The sequence below is a fragment of the Hypanus sabinus genome, chromosome 16, assembly GCF_030144855.1.
Source record: "Hypanus sabinus isolate sHypSab1 chromosome 16, sHypSab1.hap1, whole genome shotgun sequence".
NCBI classification, from domain to species: domain Eukaryota; kingdom Metazoa; phylum Chordata; class Chondrichthyes; order Myliobatiformes; family Dasyatidae; genus Hypanus; species Hypanus sabinus.
In genome coordinates this window covers 56,833,089-56,855,598 of record NC_082721.1, presented here as the reverse complement: position 1 = coordinate 56,855,598, position 22,510 = coordinate 56,833,089, and the positions used below count along the sequence as shown (strand labels likewise).

Sequence of the window (22,510 nt, the reverse complement as noted above, 5' to 3'; positions counted from 1 at the left end):
AACTTAAAGCACACGGTATTGGGGGTATGGTATTGATATGGATAGAGAATTGGTTGGCAGACAGGAAGCAAAGAGTGGGAATAAACAGGACCTTTTTAGAATGGCAGGCAGTGATTAGTGGGGTACTGCAAGGCTCAGTGCTGGGACCCCAGTTGTTTACAATATATATTAATGATTTAGACGAGGAATTAAATGCAGCATCTCCAAGTTTGCAGATGACATGAAGCTGGGCGGTGGTGTTAGCTGTGAGGAGGATGCAAAGAGGATGCAGGATGACTTGGATAGGTTAGGTGAGTGGGCAAATTCATGGCAGATGCAATTTAATGTGGATAAATGTGAGGTTATCCACTTTGGTTGCAAGAACAGGAAAACAGATTATTATCTGAACGGTGGCCGATTAGGAAAAGGGGAGATGCAAAGAGACCTGGGTGTCATTGTACACCAGTCATTGAAGGTGGGCATGCAGGTACAGCAGGCGGTGAAAAAGGCAAATGGTATGTTGGCATTCATAGCAAAAGGATTTGAGTACAGGAGCAGGGAGGTTCTACTGCAGTTGTACGAGGCCTTGGTGAGACCGCACCTAGAATATTGTGTGCAGTTTTGTTCCCCTAATCTGAGGAAAGACATTCTTGCCATAGAGGGAGTACAGAGAAGGTTCACCAGATTGATACCTGGGATGGCAGGACTTTCATACGAAGAAAGACTGGATCGACTAGGCTTATACTCACTGGAGTTCAGAAGATTGAGGGGGGAATCTTACTAAAACATATAAAATTCTAAAGGACAGGCTAGATGTAGGAAGATTGTTTCCAATGTTGGGGAAGTCCAGAACGAGGGGTTGCAGTTTAAGGATAAAGGGGAAGCCTTTCAGGACCGAGATGAGGAAAAACTTCTTCACACAGAGAGTGGAGAATCTGTGGAATTCTCTGCCACAGGAAACAGTTGAGGCCAGTTCATTGGCTATATCTAAGAGGAAGTGTATTTATGGAATTAATTAAGAATTAAGAATTAAACTATATTTATGGCCCTTGTGGCTAAAGGGATCAGGGGGTATTTGAGAGAAAGCAGGTACAGGGTTCTGAGTTGGTTGATCAGCCATGATCATACTGAATGGCGGTGCAGGCTCGAAGGACCGAATGGCCTACTCCTGCACCTATTTTCTATGTTTCTATGTCACTACCTTTGATTCAGCCAACAACAGTGGTGTTGTCAGCAAACTTAAGTATGTCAATGGAGCTGTACTTAGCCTCACAGTTATAAGTGTAATGCCAATACAGCAAAGGGCTGAGCATAAAGCCTTGTGGTACACCTGTGTCTTCCTTCCACTTCTCTGTTGGTCCACTCTCCTGTTAAGTTTACTTTTTGTTTAGCCCTTTACCTCTTCCACCTAACCCCCCCCCCCCAGCTTTACGTCATCCTCCTTGCCTCTCACCGACCGAGTTTGTACTCCTACCGCTCCCCCTATTCTGGCTTTTGCTCCCTTCCTCCCCAGTCCGATGAGGAGTCTCGGCCCGAAACATCGACTGTTCATGATCCTGATGCCTGACTTCCTGAGTTCCTCCAGTACTCTGCTCGTGTTGGGCAAAATCTACAAACCAATTGACATATTTTGAGAAAACTTATGTAAAGAAAATTTAGAAATAGTAGTACGTATTGCAGTTAACGCCCACGACAGGCACAAGTTCCGCCCCGCGACTCAACACAATTTACGCTGACGTCATCGATTCAACGTCAACCCCCTTCCCCCCCCCCCAGCTCCCCGTCCAGGTGGCAATCAGACAAGACGCAGAACCCACCTACCCCTCTGCCTTGTGATTGGTCGCTTTCTTCGATTGAGCGGCGGGGAATGGTTACTCGTACCTTCAATCAGCCGAGCCCTTGCCCAGTGGGAACCAGGTTAGTGCGAAAGGGACGGGCAAGATGTCGACAGGTTGCGCGCCCACGGTATCGAACTGGTGATGCTCTGTCACGGTTCCGACATTAAATGGAATTTTAATTATTAAAACTCTTATTTGGCAATTTAACGATGGGAAACTGTTTCAAGTCGCAGACGGGCGACGACGTCTCGCTGTTAAATGACTCGGCGAGTTACGCCGGAGATGGAGCGGGCGGCGAAGCCGCCAGGCCTGGGTCTCGGCCCGGGGCTGCCCTTCATAGGCCGCCGGCGGCCTCGCCACCGGAGCAGGTCGGTGTGCCGTCGAACAGACTCGCATATCGCCGGACACATGCTGTGCAGACCGGTCCTCGGCTTTTCACTTCCAGACCGCCGTCGCCACGCAGGACCTGCCTGCACAGCATGATCCCATAATAAATGTCGTGATAGTGGCCAAGTGAAAGGGATCAGTGTGTAGGTTCAGCAGGGACGTGGTGGACCGAAGGCCGGTGTCTCTGCTATAAGACTTCAACGACAGCCACATTTAGGTACTGTCGTATATGAAGTAGTACCCTGGATTTTCAGGCATCTGTGACAGACAGGGCCTCTGACAGTGTAGCAGCCACTTGCACCTTTTATTATTTTAAGCCTCTGAATTAGGTTGGTGGGAAAGCTGAATGTTGGAGAAACTGTCTGTCATACTATGATAATGTGTGGTTAGCTCTCAGCAGAAAGACCATAGATGCAAATATTTATTGAAGACAACAGTTGTAGATTTTCTACATTCTGATTAAAGTACAAAAATATAAGTCAGTTATTTGTAATACCACAAAAGGTTTGGGAAAGTAATTGAGAGCACCAGGTGAAGAACTTGTATGTCTGCTATATGCTTCATCAGCAACTCCCCAAGTCACAGTAAAGACGTGAAGTTTGGCTCATATTTGCTGGATTTGATCAAAAGTGTATGATCCTAGGTTTTTTTGACAGGATGAATGTAGATATCTCTTTATGTTAGTATCCTGAAATTAAAGGGTTGCCCATTTCAGGTAAAGAGGAGGTGCTTTTTTTTCCTCCCAAGCCATTGTGAATATTTGACACTTCCTGAATTGGTTAATGTTGAAGCTCTGTAAAACTCTGGTTAGACCACACTTGGAGTACTGTGTTAGTTCTAGTTGCCTCATTACAGAACGGATGTGGAAGCTTTAGAGAGGGTGCAGAGGAGTTTTACCAGGATACTGTCTGCATTAGAGAGTACGTCTTATGAAAATAAGTTGAGCAAGCTCGGGCTACTTGGCGCAAAGGTGGATGAGAGGTGACTTGTTAGATTTGTACATGATAAGAGGATTCAACTCCATTTTGCTGATTAAAGTGATGAGGGAGATTGAAATATTGAGGTGAATACAGAATGTCAGCTGCCAGCTATTTGATCACTGATGGATTGCTGTGCTGCCGGAGAGGGGAGTCAGCTTTTTGATTGGGGGGGGGGGGGTGGAATTGCTCTACTGACAGAGAGGGAAAGGCCTGCTGCTGTGCCTGGAGAATGTTACCCAGGTTTTCTGCATTTTGGATATGGACTTAACAATGGAATTTTTTTTTTCAGTCTTATACTTTTTATATTGTGTCTTTCACCCAATCTTTCTTGTTTTTGTGTGCAGGCGAGGGGGATTTGGGGGTCAATGTGCCTGTTCTGTTTTTGTTTTTTTTTAGTTTGGGAGGGGGGTTTTGGGAGTTGATGATTATGCTGCTGTTAGTTCTTGGTTTTGTGACTATCTGGAGAAGAAGAGTTGTATACGTTGATAAAAAAAAAATGAACTTAGCCATTGAAATGAATCCTTGAAAATATGCATGGGGGTGAGGGAAACCTCATGGATCTCAGCACACTGGCGTATAGGTGTCTGCAATGTCATCATTTCTCATGGTATTCCTGCAGAGATCTGCAGTCTTGAATGAAGGGAGTGAGTTCAGCTGAACAGTAATGATTTTGGGGCTAAATGGAATTAGTGGAGATGGCTAGGACTGAGTGCAAGAGTGATTTCTGAGATAATAATGGTTCAGCTATATTGAGAGCTGCTGTGTATATATAAACTACCTTGAAAACATCTGGTGAATTGTGCTGATAATTGCACAATCTTGAAGTATTTTTCCTAATGCTAATGTGTCTCAGGCTTAAGACTGTATCAGATGTTGGCACATAGATATTTACACAGTACCTTTTTAAAAAAATTTTTGCTATGTGCCTTGTGCTATTGTTTCTTGGTGGTTCGCGATGGGTGTCGAGTTGCTTTAAGGTAGTGATTTAAGCATACTTGTGTCATAGGAAGGAAGTTTAGTAGGTGATTAAAAGGATTTGGATTGGAGACAGAAATATTCTTGATATGAGGAATCCAGAAATTATGGTAGAAACTTTGACCTACTGGTTTGTTCTCCAAATTAAGCTCTTCCTGTTCTGTTATTCCATCAACATTATCTATTCCCTTGTCCCTTCATGTTTATCTTGATTCCTTTTAAATACCTCTACAGGTTCAAGATGTGCATTAGCGAAGTGGAAATGTTCCACAGAAATGTTGGTGGGCATAGTTCATAGGTCAGTGTTTTGGGGATGTAGTCAGCAGAAAGCACATTGTTTTTCTTCCTTGAGTTTTTACCGCAGTTGGCATCCACACTGTTGCATTACTGCCATCTTCAGGATTTACTGTCCCTCATTGTCCATTCACTTGATTGCCTAAAGTCACCTTTCCAGTCCCGTCGCCCTTAAAAAACTGAACAACCATTTCCTCCCCTGATCACTCTCCCCACATTCCCATAAACCTTTAACACTGTTCTCTACCAATCCTATTTTGCATAATTGTTGTAGCATTTGTTGTCTTTCCTGTGCAAATTTCCTGCATGAAATAAGGATATGCTCTACTGTTTCAGTCTCCTGACATAGATCGCAAAAAACTGTCGGATGTTTATTTATGATGGCCAGAGTACCATTAAGATTGCTGTGCCGAATTCTCAGTCTGCTTATAATTTCTTGCTCCTTCCACTTTACTCCCCTACTCCTTCCCATATCTACTCTGTTCTGAAGTGAATATAAATGACTTCCTTTTATTGCTCTATCCCAATGCTGCTGCCACTGTTGATTTATCCTTCTGCACAGTGTGCTCTTCCCCTGATTGTGATAGTTTAATATTGACCTCTACAGGTCCTTTTTTGACTGCTGCTTTTGCCAGTTTATCTGTCTCATTTCCCATAATACCCAACTGTACTAGAACCCACATGAATGTGATACTTATCAAGATAAATATTGATAGATATCAAGTGGAAATTAGCAAGAGAATGCCGGATTGCTTGAGTGTTTATGCATTTGAAATGTTTGCCATATTGTTAGCACTAGAATGGAGTGAGCAGGTTGATTGTAATAATATTGTGATATGTAGCAATTCTGTATCGGCCCTTGCAAGTGTTAAGGCGGGTACAGCTAGAGGACATCAGGATCTGCTTTATGAAATCCTGTTTGCAAATTCAAGACTGGCTGGATGCACATTGTTCATGTGAAATAAAAGAGATGGTGATCTGTGGTATCATGGAATAGATGAAAAACAAAAATACACTTGACCAATCAGATTTATGTATGGAGCCCCAGTGAACTATATCTGTAACATTACCTGCAGGCCTGGTCTCCTTATCTGAAAGTGTAACATTCTGAACATGGTTGCCTGAGTTTGCAAAACAAAGAAGGATTGGTTAGAAGGAAGAGCTTAGAAGAATGAAAAGTGATCTCACTGAAATGTATAATGTATAAAATCCAGGCAAGTGTGGTGGTGATGCATTGAACTGGAGTCTTAAATTAAGGGAATGGCCATTCAGGACTGCGATGAGAAGTTACCTGCCTCAGAGGCCTGTGGAGACTGGTTCACAGAGTAAATTAAAGATGGGGATTGGGATGAAGAAAGTTGTGCAGGTCGAACCAACTATAGTATGTGTCAAACCACCTATGTGCCTTAGTTATTTCTACCGCCTTAACGTATGACACAGTCGGGTTAGGATTACCTAGGACAGAATATCTCCAGATTCATGTTGTGCAATGGAATTGTTTGAGCAGTTTAATGGCAAAGGAGGCATGAGGAGTTATATGCAGGACAATAAATGAAAGGACCTTAGAAGTGTAGATTTATAGAGACCTCTGAGTGCAAGTTGACATGGGTGGAGACTGTAGTAAAAAAGACAGTAGTATTTGGTGGAGGAGCCATTTGTGATGTGTGTTGTACAGTTCTGGTCATACAGTGGTAGCAGCAGAAAGCATGCAGGAGAGATTGATCAAGATGTGGCCTGGACTGGAAGGTTGTAGGTATAAGGTGAAATAAACTGTATTCATGTATTCTCACTGGAATGCATGAGCTGACCTTGTAGAGGTTGATAAAACAATGAGATGCACAGATGAGATAGGTGATCAGATTCTTTTCCCTGGGGTGGGGGAGTGGAGAGCTGTAGGCACAGGTTAGAAACATAGAAAATAGGTGCAGGAGTAGGCCATTTGGCCCTTCAAACCTGCACTGTCATTCAGTATGATCATGGCTAATCATCCAACTCAGAACCCTGTACCTGCTTTCTCTCCATACCCCCTGATCCCTCTAGCCACAAGGACCATATCTAACTTCCTCTTAAATATAGCCAATGAACCGGCCTCAACTGTTTCCTGTGGCAGAGAGTTCCACAGATTCACCACTCTTTGTGTGAAGAAATTTTTCCTCATCTCAGTCCTAAAAGGCTTCCCCTTTATCCTTAAACTGCGACCCCTCGTTCTGGACTTCCCCAACATTGGAAACAATCTTCCTGCATCTAGCCTGTCCAATCCCTTTAGAATTTTATACGTTTCAGTAAGATCCCCCCTCAATCTTCTGAATTCCAGTGAGTATAAGCCTAGTCGATTCAGTCTTTCTTCATATGAAAGTCCTGCCATCCCAGGAATCAATCTGGTGAACCTTCTCTGTACTCCCTCTATGGCAAGAATGTCTTTCCTCAGATTAGGGGACCAAAACTGCACACAATATTCTAGGTTTGAGGTGAGAAGGGAGAAATTCAAAGGAGACTTAAGGCAGGTTTTTCACACAGAGGTTGGTGAACATTTCAAATAAGCTGCTGATAAAATTACATTTAAAATGTGTTTGGGACAGGTGCTTGGATTTGCAAAGCGATTTGGACCTGATACAGGCAGATGGGATCAAGATTAAGATTAGCTGTATTTGTCACATGCACATTGAAATATGCAGTGATATGTGTTGTTTGCAACAATGAAGAACATTGTCCAGTGTGCCTCCTAGATAGGAATCATGGTCAGCATGGATGAATTGGGCATGTTTCTGTGCCAATGGTCTGGTCTTGATTCCATTATCAATGTGAACTCTTAATGCTAACAGCCTCATAAAAATGTGTGGGAAGGTCATTGGCCTCGAGTCTGTCACCTACACATCTTAGTTTCACTGGCTTAATATTTAATGATGCAGTGAGGTTAGGATTACCTTGGACAGAGTAACTCTATAGAGTCGTCTGGTGCAAAACAATTGTTTGGGCAGTTGCAAAATAATTGTAGAACTGGGCAGAGTCTGTGTGGATTCATGAAAGTAAAATCATTTGTATCAAGTCTGTTAGATGTATTTGGACTTTTGGATACCATGTGAGGGGTTATTAAAATTATAATTTGCTAAAACTTGTCACCACGTTCATAGAACAATACAGGTCCTTCAGCCCACAATGTGCCAACCTTTTAACCTGCTCTACAATCAGTCTTAACTCTTTGCTCCTACATGGCCCTTCATTTGTGCCTATTTAAGTTTAATTAAATGTCCCTAATGTATATGCCTCTATCACCACCTCTTGCAATGCATTCCCATGCACCCACCTCTCTTTGTGGGGGAAAGAAACCTTCCTCTGACATCACCCTTGTATTTTTCTCGAGTCACCTTATATGGCCCCTCGTATTAGCCATTTCTGCCCTGGACAAAAGTCTCCGGCTGTCCACTCAATCTATGCCCCTTATCATCTTGTACACCTCTCATTCTTAGGTCCAAAGAGAAAAGCCCATGTACTTTTCTCCTGGGTCTGTAATGATGTGAATTTCTGTAGCATTATTATTGAACTGGTGTTTGCTGTGGCTGGTCTTGCAACCACAGGCTTAACATTTCCAGGAATGGGATGGAGAGCGCCAGTGCCAGTCAAGGCTGTTTCTGTAGTCCATCCCTGTAAGAAGAGAGAACAACCATTTGGCTCCAATAGGATTCCCTTTCAAAGGTGATCTCTATAGTATTTCTTGTTTTTTTTCAGCTTGGGAACACAAAGTGGCCACTTAATCAACCTGAAGTGGCCAGACAGACCATAAAAAGAGGTTTTGAGGCATGGTGAAACAGCTTGATGTATTTCATGGATATTGGAGTGACCTTTGTAAATAGATGAAGAACTGCAAGTATAGATCAGGAAGATATAAATAAATGTTTAACCACAAGAAAGCATTGGGCTATAAACAGACCTAGGGAAGCAGTTCTGGGTTGAGGATGGATATATAACCCTTAACATAGATGTAGTGCTCTGCTGGGAGAAAGACTTTACTGTATAAACACAGTTAATAAGGGAATTTATTTAGCAAAACTGTGGAGTAGGCCCTTCGAGCCATGCCGAAGGGCCACAACCCCAATTAACCCAAACTTAATTACAGGACAATTTACAATGATTAATTAACCTACCTGATATTTTTTTGGCCTGTGGGAGAAAATGGAGCACCCAGGGGAAGACCCATATATTCCATGGGGAAAATGTACAGAGCAGTGCTGGATTGAATTCCGAACTCCAGAATGCCCTGAGCTTTAATAGTGTTGTGCTAACCGCTACACTACTGTGGGCCCTGATGTTGTTCATCAGATTTTGTTTGTGTGAAGATACAGGTATTCCTATTGTTGAACTCTTTGTGGATTTTCTTTTCCAGAAAGGAGCGATCCGTGTTTGAATGCAGCAGGCTTTAGAAGACCAAAAGGCAAGGCAGTAAAGCTAGACCAGGACAGAGAATTTAATGTACACCACATGCACACAAGAGAGAGACAGAAAAAGCTGCAGGGAGACAGGAAAACAGCACACCATGGCTGAAAGTAGAAAAGAAAGGATCAGGATTTGGGAGGAGCAGAAAGACAAAAGGGCTCACACACAACCAACTGCTGTAAGTGAGAAACAGTGGTGTGCTGCTGGGTGGCACAGGTGTGGGAGTTTGGGACAAAGTGATTGGGTGAGCTGATGGGGTGCAGGCATGTGATTGGGTGAGCTGATGGGGTGTGGGCATGTGATTGGGTGAATTGATGGGGTGTGGGCATGTGATTGGGTGAACTGATGGGGTGTGGGCATGTGATTGGGTGAACTGATGGGGTGCGGGCATGTGATAGGGTGAGCTGATGGGGTGTGGGCATGTGATTGGGTGAGCTGATGGGACGTGGGCATGTGATTGGATGAGCAGATGGGGCGGGGTATATAATTGAATGTGGTGACATAGCATGAGAATGACAGGGGTTATGGGGAAGCATAAATGGGTAAACCAGAAGAGGGATGATTTATTGGGTATATCGGGACCTGGATGTTGAGTGGCTACTCATACCGGGTCATGTGGGATGAATGATTGCACTGACCAGGTCATGGGGGAATGAGTGATTGGATGTACTGGTTCAGGGGTGCTCAGGATGAGAGTCAGAGTGTACTTTGTTGTGGGCATGAGTGACAGGGCCTACTGGGTTGGGGGTTGGCTTTTGAGTGACTGAATCATGGGGGAAGAGATGTTGGGCTCACGGGGGAAGAATATCTGACCAAATGGGCCAACTGGCTCATGGGGGACGAGTGACCGAGCGACTGGGCCACGGGGGATGAGTGACCAAGCGACTGGGTGAAATGGCCCACGGGGGATGAGTGACCGAGCGACTGGGCCGAACAGCTCACGGGGGACAAGTGACTGAGCGACTGGGCCACGGGGGACGAGTAACTGAGCGACTGGGCGAAACGGCCCATGGGGGATGAGTGACCGAACGACTGAGAGAAACGGCCCACGGGGGATGAGTGACCGAGCGACTGGGCGAAACGGCCCATGGGGGATGAGTGACCGAGCGACTGGGCGAAACGGCCCATGGGGGATGAGTGACCGAGTGACTGGGCAAAACGGCCCATGGGGGATGAGTGACCGAGCAACTGGGTGAAATGGCCCATGGGGGACGAGTGACCGGGCCAAACTGCCCATGGGGGAGGAGTGACCGAGCAACTGGGCGAAATGGCCCACGGGGGAGGAGTGACCGAGCGACTGGGCCGACTGGCCCATGGGCGATGAGTGACCGAGCAACTGGGTGAAATGGCCCATGGGGGACGAGTGACCGGGCCAAACTGCCCATGGGGGAGGAGTGACCGAGCGACTGGGCGAAACGGCCCACGGGGGATGAGTGACCGAGTGACTGGGCGAAATGGCCCATGGGGGACGAGTGACCGAGCAACTGGGTGAAATGGCCCATGGGGGACGAGTGACCGAGCAACTGGGCGAAATGGCCCATGGGGGACGAGTGACCGGGCCAAACTGCCCATGGGGGAGGAGTGACTGAGCAACTAGGCGAAATGGCCCACGGGGGAGGAGTGACCGAGCGACTGGGCCGACTGGCCCATGGGCGATGAGTGACCGACCAAATGTACCGGGGCAGGGTTTGGTTGAACCAGTTGGATGAGAAGTTGTAGATATAACTGGTGTTGGCTGGTTGGGGGAAGTGAATGGACTTTGGTGAGAGGTGTGCACATGATCCATTGGAAGAGTAGGTGTGCATCAAGGTACAAGGTGCTATTAGATTTGTTGGGTTAGCATGGAATTAAAAAAGTAATTGAAGGAGAAAGAATATCTAAGGGGAGGGCAATTGGACAATCTGGATTACCACTGGGAAAATTTCTGTAAACTAGACAGCATCTTTGGCTCACCTGCCAATCACTTCCCCCTGGGTTCCCTCCTTTCCCTTTCTATATAATTTTAACTTCCTTTCTCTTTCTACTCTCATCTCCTATCAGATTCCTTCCTCTCCTGCCCTTTACCTTTGGCTTCACCACTTGGTTTCATCTTTCACCTTCTAGTTTCCCCTCCCCCCCACCTTTTCCTGAAGAAGAGTCTTGGCCCACAACATGGACTGTTTATTCATTTCCTTAGATGTTCCCTGACACGAGTTCCGCCATTGTTTTGTGTGTGCGTGTGTGTATGTGTTTTTTGGATTTCCAGCAACTGCAGGATCTTGTGTGGTCAAGTATTTTTGTGTATTTTTTTTTGGGAGTGGGTGTTCCTGGGCCAGCTTTTGCCGCCCTGAGGAGAGTGAATGGTAACCACCTTCCTGAACGTCTTGTCTGTCTGGGGTGGGAGAGCTCCATCAGTGATCTTCTGCAGGAAGTGCATGGGTCCACAGCAAAGGAATACTAAGATGACTAGAGTGAGGGTAAAACCAATCAGGCAAAGAAGATAAAATATGCCTGGAGTGGGAGGAGGTAGGGAAGGTCCTTAATAAATACTTTGATTCAGTATTCACCAGTAATAGGGACTTTAACAAATGTGAGGACAACTGGAACAAGCTCATACACTGGAACATGTCAATGTTAAGAAGGGGGATTTGCTGGATCTAGAGGAAAAACACTAGGATAAATAAGTCCTGGGAACAGATGTTACTACAGAAAGTGAGGGAAGAAATTGGTGCACCTTTGGTGATCATCTTTGTGTCCTCACTGGCCACAGGAATAGTATCAGATGATCAGAGGGTGGTAAATAGGGATAACCCAAGATTTATGAGCACTTAGAGAAGCAGAGTCTGATTAGTCAAAATGGCTTTGTGAGGGCAGGTTGTGCCTCACAAGGCTGATTGAATACTCTGAGGATGTGACAAAACAAATTGATTAAGGTAGAGTGATAGATATGGTGTATATGGATTATATTTAGGCATTTGACAAGGATCTTTATAGTAGGATCATTCAGAAAGACAGGAAGCATGAGATCCAGGGAAACTTTGCTGTGTGGATTCAGAATTGGCTTGCACACAGAAGGCAGAGAGTGGTCAATGGAGTGTATTGTGCTTGGAGAACTGTGACCAGTGGTGTTCCACAGGGATCTGTTGTGGAACCCTTGGTTGTTAGTGATTTTTTAAATAAATAAATATAGGGCTTGAATGTGGAAGAGGTTGGTGGTGTTCTGGATATTGTGAAAGGACATTGACAGGATGCAGAGCTGGATAGAGAAGTGGCAGATGGAGTTCAACCCAGAAAAGTTTGAAGTGATTCACTTTTGAAGGTCAAACTTGAAGGCAGAATACAGGTTTAATGGACAAGATTCTTAACAGTGGAAGAACAGAGGGTTCTTGGAATTCATGTCAATAGATCACTCAAAGTTGCCGTGCAAGTTGATGGAGTACCTGAGGTGTATGGTGTATTGGCCTTCATTAGTTTGGGATTGAGTTCAAGGGTTCTGAAGTAACTTTGCATATAACAGCTCTGTAACACACTGGCTAGACCACACTTGAAGTATTGTGTTCAGTGCTGGTTGTTTTATTTTAAGAAATATGTGGGAGCTTTTGAGAGAGTTCAGAGGAGATTTACTAGGATGCTTCCTGGATCAGAGAACATGTTGCTTGAGGATAGGTTGACTGAGCTAGGGTTTTTTTGTTTGGAACAAAGGAGGATGAGAGAGTACAAGATGCTAAGAGGCATAGATTGAGGGGGCAGTGAGAGACTTTTTCCTCAAGACAGAAATTGCCAGTAAGAAGAGGCATAAGGTGTATGGTGAAAGCAGAATGTCAGAGATGGGTTTTTTACACGGAGTGGTGGGTGGCTGGAACGCGCTGCCAGGGGTGATGGTGGAAGCAGGTACAAATGCACCATTTAAGAAACAGTTAGACTGGGACATGAACTGGCAGGGAAGGGAGGGGTACAGAGTAGTTTAAATAGGTGTTATTGGCAAAGAGCTTGTCCCTCTGCTGTACTGGTCCATTCCATGCATTGAACGCATTATAGCATCTTTCAGATCCATTCACGCCACCTATCAGAAATCAAGGGCACTTGGTTTCCTGCAAGTTACATACCATGCTGATGTGGAAGTATGTGACAATGAACAGAACAGCCCTCTGGCCCATGTTGCTGTGCTGATCAAGATCAGTCGAACCCTTCCCTCCCACATATTGCTTTGCTTTTCTACCATCCATGCACCTATCTAAGAGTTTCTTAAGTGTTCCTAATATTTCTGTTTGTACCACAATAACATTAAAGGCTGCTTACCATACTTGTATTTGACACTCTAGCTTAATGATATTCATTGTTTAGTTGCTAAAGTCTTGATAACTCTGCTAATTGATGTTGGCTTCTGAGTTTGCTATTTGGTGTGATACCTTAATGATATTTTGCTCCATGAGCCTATCAACTTCTGCTAAATATACTAACAATTTGGCTTCTACAGCCGTCTGTTGCAATGAATTCTACAGTGTCAGCATCCTCTGGCTAAAGAAGTTTCTTCTAATCGCTGTTCTAAAGGGACATCCCTCTATTCTGCGGTTGTCTGCTGATCCTAGACTCCCTACTATAGGCCTTTCAATATTTTATAGGTTTCAATGAGATCCTCCTTTATTCTAAACTACAGTGAGTACAGGCCCAGAACCGTCAAATAATCCTAATTCATTAATCCTTTCATTCCCAGGATAATTTTTGTGAGCCTTGCCTAGACCCTCTCCAATGCTAGCACATCCTTTCTTGGAAATAGAGCCAAAAACTGCTCACGGTACTCCAGTTGCAGTCTGACCAATGCTTAATAAAGCTTCAGGATTACATTTTTGATTTTGTATTCTGTTCCTCTCAAAATGAATGCTAGCATTGCAATTGCCTTCCTTACCACTGACTCAACTTGCAAGTTAACCTTTAGGGAATTCTGCATGAAGACCCCCAAGAACCTTTGCAGCTCTGATCTCTGAATTTTCTTCCCCTTTAGAAAATACACATGTATTCCATCTACCAAAGTGCATGACTATACACTTCCCTACACTGTATTTCCCTTTTTTGCCCATTCTCTATATCTCTCGTAAGTCCTTCTGCAGACTCCCTCTTCCACAACACTGCTTGCCTGTCTATCTTCATATCATCTGCAAACTTGGCAACAAAGCCATCAATGCCATCATCTAGATCATTGATACATAATGTGAAAAGAAGCGACCCCAACACTGACTCCCAGCTATCAGCAGCGAACGAGGCAGGAGTTATGGAGGGTAATAAACATTTACATCTATGGAGAGTCCTGATGAAGGGTCTCGATCCAAAATGTCGGATGTCTATTCCCCTCCATAGATGCTATCTGACCTACTGAGCTCCTTCAGCTTTTTGTGTGTTGTTGGGTGAAACTCCAGGTTACCCGAGAAATTATTTCCACGTGTTTCAGGAGCAACCACGAGTTCCAGTTTATCACCCAACACCGAGCCAAACTCGCCTGGCAACACAGCTGACAGAGGATGAACAAATCCGAATAGCACAGAGGCTTGGCCTAATCCAGCACCTTCCCAAGGGCAGCTTTGACAGAGGCAGGGAAGCCCAGAGCAAGAAGATCAAGGAGTGAGTATCCTGGTGGTTAAAAAACTGTTGTCCCAGAGCATTCTAGGGGAGGACAAAGAGTGACTGTCCAGGTAATGACAGATTGGTGGTTAAATTACTCAGACCATGATCCCAGGGTTTATATTGTTCTGTGGTTTCTGGGAATTTTAACTAAACAAACTACCATCGATCACGGTACTACTGGGTTATGATTGGTTCACTGGCAGGGTGTTACTTTTATTTAATACTTAATGACCTGTCACCAAACCTCTCCACTTTTCACCCCCCAATGACCTACCATATTTATATTTATTTAGAGATACAGAACAATAACAGGTCCTTGAGGCTAAGTAACCTACTAACCCATGGAAGAAACCAAAGTAGATGGATGATATTAAAACATGCAGTCAGGAGGAGAATGTACAAGTTCTTTACAGATGATGGTGGGAATTGAACCTTAGTTGCTGGCACTGTAATGTGTTAACCACTCCGCTACCTGAATTTAATTTGTTTCTGGGCTGCAGGCATTTCTTGCTGCCTTTGAGAAGCTGGTGAATCACTGTTGTCTTTATACTGCCTCAGCATAGCATTGGGCCATTAGGTCAGGAGGAATGTCCATTGACAATGAAGAAGAAACGGTTTGTTTCCATGTCAGGATTGCTTGTGTCTCTTTATCATCTTGTACACCTCTGTCAAGTTACCTCTCATCCTCCACTGCTCCAAAGAGAAAAGCCCTAGGTTGCTCAACCCATCTTCACAAGAAATGCTCTCTAATCCTGGTAAATCTTCTCTGTACCCTTTCTAAAGATCCCACATCCTTCTGTAATGAGGTGACCAGAACTGAACACAATATTCCAAGTCTGACCAGAATTTATAGAGTTGCAATACTTCACTGTGGCTCTTGAACTCATTTCCTCAACTAACAGACCATATGAGTGGAGGCCAAGTCTCTGGATGCTTTCAAGAGAGAGTTAGAGCTCTTATAGATAGCGGGTTCAAGAGATATCGGGAGAGGGCAGGAATGGGGTACTGATTGTGTATGATCAGCCATGATCACAGTGAATGGTGGTGCTGGCTAGAAGGGCCAAATGGCTTACTCCTGCACCTATTGTCTATTGTCTATTATATGCTTTCTTATCACCCCTATCAACTAGTGTGGCAGGTAATTTTTCCTGTAAATGCCTGCAATAAAAATATTAATCTTGGGGTATATGGTAAACATAAACATTGATAATAAATTTACTTGAACTTTTATGTGCTTTCAACTCCCATGTCTGCTGCTTCAGTGTGGAGTTTCCTCTTTCTCCCTTATGGGTTTATCCTGGATATTTTAGTTTCCTCCCTCATCCAAACTATATGTGGGTTGGTGGGTTAACTGGCCCCTAGTACATGGGTGAGAGTTAGAATCTGGAGGCAGTTGATGAGAATGTGGGGAGGATAAAATGATATCGGTGAACATGGGTATTTTTTCTAAGGTATATCAGATGGGCTGAATGACCTGTTTCTGTACTGTTTGTCTTTGGAATGATAATTATGAATTGGCTTCTCCATGTTCCAGATTGTGGTCAGATATAAAATTAAACCTGGTCCAGCCTCGGCCACACTGAATCTCAACAGCTTTAACCTATTCCCTGATGTGACCTGACTTGACCCCAAGGCTTTTGCAGTACACTGTGTCCAACAACTGACCTGAGTCACTGAACATTCATGCCTTGCAGTGTCACTCGCAGTCTCTGCAGTGAGCACTTGTTATTGCCTGTTTGTGGTACTCATGCACACAGAAAACTGATACCCACAGAAATACCTCCCAAGTTTGGGAAAGCAACCAACCAACTGAGCTGGCTGCAGCACTGACCAGTATGACACAGCATTACCCGATCTGGTTGGGGCTTCTGTGTACCTATCCTGATCTAGATCTATGAGCTCAGACTCCGAACTTTGGGTTAGAGCATAAAACAGCAGAGTCCAAGTACTTTGGCCCACTGTGTTGTGCTGACCTTTTAACCTACTCTAAGATCAATCAAACCCTTCCCTCCATGTTTCTGTCATCCAAGTCCATATCTGAGTATCTCTTAAATGTCTAATGTATCTGCCTCTACCACCACCCCGGCAAGGTGTTCCATACACCTACCACTCTGTTTTAAAAAAACTTATGTCCGGCATGCACCCATACTTTCCTCCAATCACCTTAAAATTATGCCCCCTCATGTTAGCCATTTCTATCCTGTCTGGCTATCCACTTGATGTCTGCTTTTTAATCGTCTTCCCATGATATAATCTTTCAGCATTGGTAAAGGAAAGGTAGAACATTGATGTAATGAGAGACTTTGCAGCCAGTTGTTAAAGGTTTCTTAAAGTTTACCAAGGAAGGGCTTAGCCAGAGTTCCTGTGGGTCCCCTACAGACAGGAGTTGGAAAATTATGTTGAGCAGGAAGGAATTGGGGGAAATTAATATACTATGTCCTCACCGAAGAAGATATAATTAATTTGGAAACACAGGAGAGGTACAAGAGAAGGGAGTCAGGGGTCTATCCCCGCTGCTGTTGTTGTTCCAGGTCACACTGGGTTAATTCTCAAAGTACAAATGTCTCTAAATCCCTGTTTCACTAACAACTTTAACCTTGTATCCCAGAGATGCTGACCATCCTGCTGGTGGTCACAGGGTCTCCACACTTAATTCTTGGCTTGCCCTCAGAGTTTTTCTTTTCTGCAGAATGAGGATAACTGAACTCTCCTCAATGGGGGAGGTGTAGTAGATCTTCAGTCATTCTCCTCCTCACAGTGCTCAGAGCTACACGGTCCATACCACCAGCAGAGGTCTAATCGCTGTTTTCCAACTTTCTACCCTGTGCCTCTGCTTTTAAAGCACATAATTTGGTTTGTTCCCTGTTGAACAGCAAGCATTTATGTACACCAGCCATCTGTTCTCTGTTGTCCCATTTATATGCTGAAGTCACAGAGTATTACAACATGGAAGTAGGCCCTTTGACCTATCTAGTCCATGCCAAACTGCTAGTTAAATAATTTTGGTATGCTGTTTGTCCTCCCAGGTGTGTGATCTGTATGATGGACTTTGAGTATGGTGACCCGATCCGGTTCCTGCCGTGTATGCACATCTACCACATGGAATGCATCGATGAGTGGCTCATGAGGTCCTTCACTTGCCCGTCATGTATGGAGCCTGTGGATGCTGCCTTGCTCTCTTCCTACAAGACCAACTGACCTGACTTGCTGAACCTCACTGCAGTTTGAATGTTGTGCCACCAAAAGAAAAGGAGAAAAAAAGGGCTGGGGGGAGGGAGTGAAATGGGGGAAACATTGAACTCATTTGGAGCAAAGAATTCTCCTCTTGTCTCTTACCCATCCCCCCCATCCCATGCCAAAAATCAACCATAGCTTTTGTTTATACCAGACAGTGCATCTGCCTAGTTGACAATGCCGCCTTTTGGCCAGATGTTCTACTTAATACTGACCAGCAAAAAGGGAGGTGATTAAAACCATAGCGAAGGCTATGCTTGAACAGCTCAAAGGTGTTTGGTTTTTTAGCTTTCCTTTGCACATTCTGTTTTGATGGCCTTCATGTTGATTGCCCTTGCTTGCTCTGGGACAAAGCAGCAACTTTGTACTATGTGTCTTTTAGAGGAAATTTTCCTCCTGTTGTCACACAGGCATGGGGTGGGGGGCAGTTGCCACGATGTCCTTCCCTTGGAGGCTGCTCCCAGTTGTGATTGGCTTTGGGCTGAGTTTAGACAGGAGGCACCTGAATAACCCTGTCTGAGGAGTTGGATGATTCCACTCAAGGTGTGGAGTTGAAGAATCATTTGAATGGAGAGGCACTGAACCTTGATGTCGGTGGGATTATATCTTTTTCAGACTCGGGATGTGGTCACATGTGGCTAGGGTGTGCTGTCTATGATGACGTGCTGTCTTGGGACTTCTGCACCGGGAAGGTGCGTTATTGCCATTTCTCTGTGTGGCTACACTTCAGCTGTTGAGATGGAGCTAGCCTCCAGACAAATGGGAAACACATGAATCTCCATTGTCTCTACTCCAGCCTTGAACTGCAGTACACAGATGATGTTTCTGTATACGCCTGGAGGAGAGCTTGGAATTAGTGTGAGCCCATTCAGCACAGTCCGTGAGAGAATGTCTCCTCACTAAACATTCTCACCAACCTGGCCTGGCCACACAGCCAATCCTCTGACTACGGCACTCAAATATGTGGATCTCTCCCAATGTTGAGAGGTACGCCTTGGCGAAAGGTATTGATGCAGTGTAACTAACACACGCACGTGCACACAAACACACACTCTCTACCTACCCCTCCCTCTCGAGCTGAGGAGAGGAGATTTTGAGCACCAGGCTTGTTGTTGACCAGGCTGTAGTGATCTCCACACAACTTGTGCTTTGGAACCATGGATTACTAGCACCTTAAAGCACCAAAATGTTTCACCAAATGCTGACTGCAGAATCCTCCCAATTCATTAGTAAACCAACCAGCATGTTCTGCCAGGCAAGCATTGCTAACACTGAGAAGTACAGTGTTCATTCTGCTCTGCTACCCAGACTGTGGACACACATCACACCAGATCTTCTAATGGTTCGTCCATTCCGTGTTCTGTCCAGCAAGGGATTGACCTCCTTCCAGGTGTTACTTCACTGACCCATGGAAGTCCCTGACCTTTGACCAGGTAAAATGGAAGAGCATGTAGGGGATGACTAATTTCCTGGGGTTATTTTGGTGGAAACACAGGCGCAGCTCAAACTGTCTGTACACCTGTGTTGTCAAGCATGCATTCGCCTTGTCCACAGTGCTGGAGTGGGAGAAGTTGCTGCTTTTGGGTTGGGAGTTCTGTGATTTAAGCATAGTAGTGTTGTATGGGTGGCCTTGTTTCTGGGTTTGGGTGCCACGTGGCATTCCCGTGTCCAGCTGCCGCTCACCTATCCACCAGTTAAGTGAATTAATAGTAGCCCTCTTGCCCAAGGCTTCAGAGCCCACTACTGCAGCCTACCCATGTTCCTCAGGGGTTAGGATCCAGCTTAGGCTTTCTTGCCTGAATGCTGAGAACTCTTAACTGCAAGAATGGGACAAGTTGTTTGAAACATGATGGAAAGATTCGAATATGTAAGCTGTGCTTTGCCTTGTACCACGTTGCGGACTGTGCTGAGTAGGAATGTGTTTTTCAGTTGCATCTGCCCCTAATCTTGACCAACAGGCTCTGGGTGCTTCCGACCACAGTGGGGAAAAGGGTTCTGAGTTGCATTGGTATGCTTGGATGACTCTGGGTTGGATTCTAACACTGGAGACCTGGGAGAAACCTCCCATTGGCCTGTAGACACATGGAACACCACAGTTATCTGCAAGCTCTGAGATTTGCCCAATTTATAGCGCTTGTACACTCCAGGGATCTCAAGCTAATGTAGGATTTTTAAAAAAATCTTGGTACTCATTAACTAACAGTAAATGTGAATATTAGTACTGAAGGTGACAAGTGCAGGAAGACTAATTCATCAAATAACCAGCTTCTTCCACTGAGATGGTAAATGTCCCCTCTCCTGTTCTCCCTCATGTAAGGGAAATGGTTTCAGTAAATCACATAAAGGTTTTAAACTATTTCTATATATCTAGACTGCTACACCATTCTGTCAGTGGCAGCTGTGAGTGTGCTGCCCTTTGCATGGATGTTTTCTCTCCCAAAGGGTGTTAAGCTGGCCCGTGAGGGAAGCCTGCTATCTGGCAGTCATAAGTAGCCATGTACCTTAAAGCAAGGATTCACTGGGCATGGTTTGGTTATGAATCCTTAAGTGTTGATCAATTCTGTTTATTACTGCTTTTCCTTGTGGGTAGATGCCAACTCTGTATGGATACATTCCAGGCCCGGACTCCTGCCTATTCTCTCTGAGCCCTGCTGTCACGTGGCCAATAATTTGGGTGCATTGCTGGTTAACCCTTGGCCAACATCACCAATTCTTCCAACACTGTACAGAAAGTGTTCAAAGAATGGCTTTGTTTTTCACATGCTCATGTTTTTTTTCACCTGGGGTGTGAAAGTTGCCAAGAAGTTCAGTTTTAATTCCTGGAGACTGACGGAGAATTCTGGAAGGTTCTGTGTGTTTCAGATCAGTTGATAGTGACTATCCTAGGGCCTGAAGCTCGTGTCTCTCTGAGCAAGCGACAAGTGATACCTGAATGTGGTCAGATTTACTGTTAAATGTGCATTTGTATAAAATTCTCCTGTTTCTAGGTAAGGTGTTAATGCAAAAAGTTAAAATAATCTAACATAAGATGGTGTCATTGCACCCAGGACACTCAGTTGTTGAGCTTTTATTTTTGATTTTGTTGTTGACAAGTCGGAGTAGTAACGAATTTTGGTTTTACCAGGGATCTCTTGGTTTTCCTCTTAGAAATGATTTAGACAGGGTTTGGTTCCACTTGGTGACTGCAGTTGTTTCACCCCAGAGTTTTACAGTGGGTCTCTTGTTCGACCACAGGTGTAGGGCGTCAGTCTAACATCTATTCCCAGTTCACTTCCACCTTCCTGTAGCAGACTCCCCTCAAATACCCTCTTGCTCAAGCTGGTGATGCCTGGTCTCTGTTCCCATACCAGCTGGTGCTTTTACCTGACAACATCAGGTGGAACTTCAGAAGTGCCTGTTAGCCCTTATGCTGCCTCAGAACCCTTTGGCTGAAATGTCTGTGGGATTCCACCCTGCTGTATAGAGCAAGTGTTGGTGACTTGCTTTTTGCATCTGTGATGCCCTGGTGCTGTTCCTGAAATGGATTTGAGTTAATTCCATTGATGGAACATGAAGCTTTGGTGAGTTAATATGATACTCTATTTGGGTGTGGATTTAATGTAAACTTGCACATTCTCTGATAGAAAGGAATGCATATGCAGAAACTGCAATAATGTGTGTAGAAAGTATGTCCACGTAAACTTGTTCCATGCTCTTAGAAATGACAAATGTTCAATTATGTTGGAAACGGGGTTTTTGAATGGGGGAAAGTGTGACTTTGAATAGGGCTCTGAACTATGTTTTCTGCCAGTGTCCCTTACTGATCATGGGGACTTGGTCTATAACATCACAGATCTTGGACTGTTACATGTAGACTTGGCATTAACAGCTTCCACTATCAGATGGACTACTGTTTGGGAAATGGCAGTGCTGGGACTGCACGTTGAAAGCAAATGGCCTAGGCAGGAACACAAATGGCAAGGAATTTTAGCATTACTTTATTGGATGGGGAAGTTTATAATGAAAATGATCAAGGATCAACTTCATTATATATATAATGTATATATGAAATTAATTGTGACAGGGTTAGGAGACCTATTTCAGTGTGGCTAGGGTTCCCCGCCAACAGGTTGTGGAATCGCAATGAGATTAGAGTCTATGTTGATGGACAGCCTAGTGTTCAGAAGGTCATCACTATCTGACAGGGGAAGAATAGCCAACCCAATCTATAAAGAAAACCAGTATCAACTGCACTTTTTGAAAATTTTGGATGATAATCTTAGCCGATGTAAGCTGGTATCCTCTAGTCAGAGGTGTAATTGTGGATATGTAGAGATAAACTTGAACATCCAGTTGGAAGTACAAGTCAAGAAATATAGATAATTGAAATAGTGCTGTACTGGAATCTTTCCTTTTACTCCTGCAACTTGTCAGTGCATTATATTGGCAGTTTAATTTACACTTAACTTCCCATGTATTATCAGTTCCTTCAGCCATGCTGAAGATCTTTCATCTGCACAACTCTCATAGGCTGCACACTTTAGAGGTTATCCTGCTGAGTGGTGGTTCTTCCATATCTGCTGCACCACCAGGATCCCCACCACCATTTTAAAGTCTTCAGACCTCAAACATAGTCACTTTAAAACCCAAACAGAGTAAGACGTGTTTCACAAGGGTGTAGTCTAGGCCTGTCCTTTGGTTTGTGTATAGCCAGTTGCTGCTGGCTACATAAATGATGTAAAACATGTCTATTTTTAAAAAATAAAGAAACCTACAGGCTGATTTGTATCCATGGTTTTATTGGTGAGGTAGTCT

At 44.4% G+C, this 22,510-nt stretch overlaps 1 protein-coding gene across 2 annotated transcripts; it reads left to right on the top strand.

Moving 5' to 3' along the window:
• Nucleotides 1-1,902: 1,902 nt before the first annotated feature.
• Nucleotides 1,903-22,436, top strand: LOC132406326 (RING finger protein 11-like). 2 transcript variants are annotated; one of them, XM_059991844.1, is made up of 3 exons: nt 1,903-2,185; nt 14,310-14,479; nt 17,509-22,428. In XM_059991844.1, exons 1-3 carry the CDS (start codon nt 2,027-2,029, stop codon nt 17,678-17,680), a joined length of 501 nt encoding a protein of 166 aa, XP_059847827.1. In that variant the 5' UTR covers nt 1,903-2,026; the 3' UTR covers nt 17,681-22,428. The 2 variants fall into 2 exon arrangements, with proteins under 2 accessions (XP_059847827.1, XP_059847828.1); XM_059991845.1 differs by lacking the exon at nt 1,903-2,185 and adding an exon at nt 8,907-9,062 and having other exon boundaries at nt 17,509-22,436.
• Nucleotides 22,437-22,510: the final 74 nt, after the last annotated feature.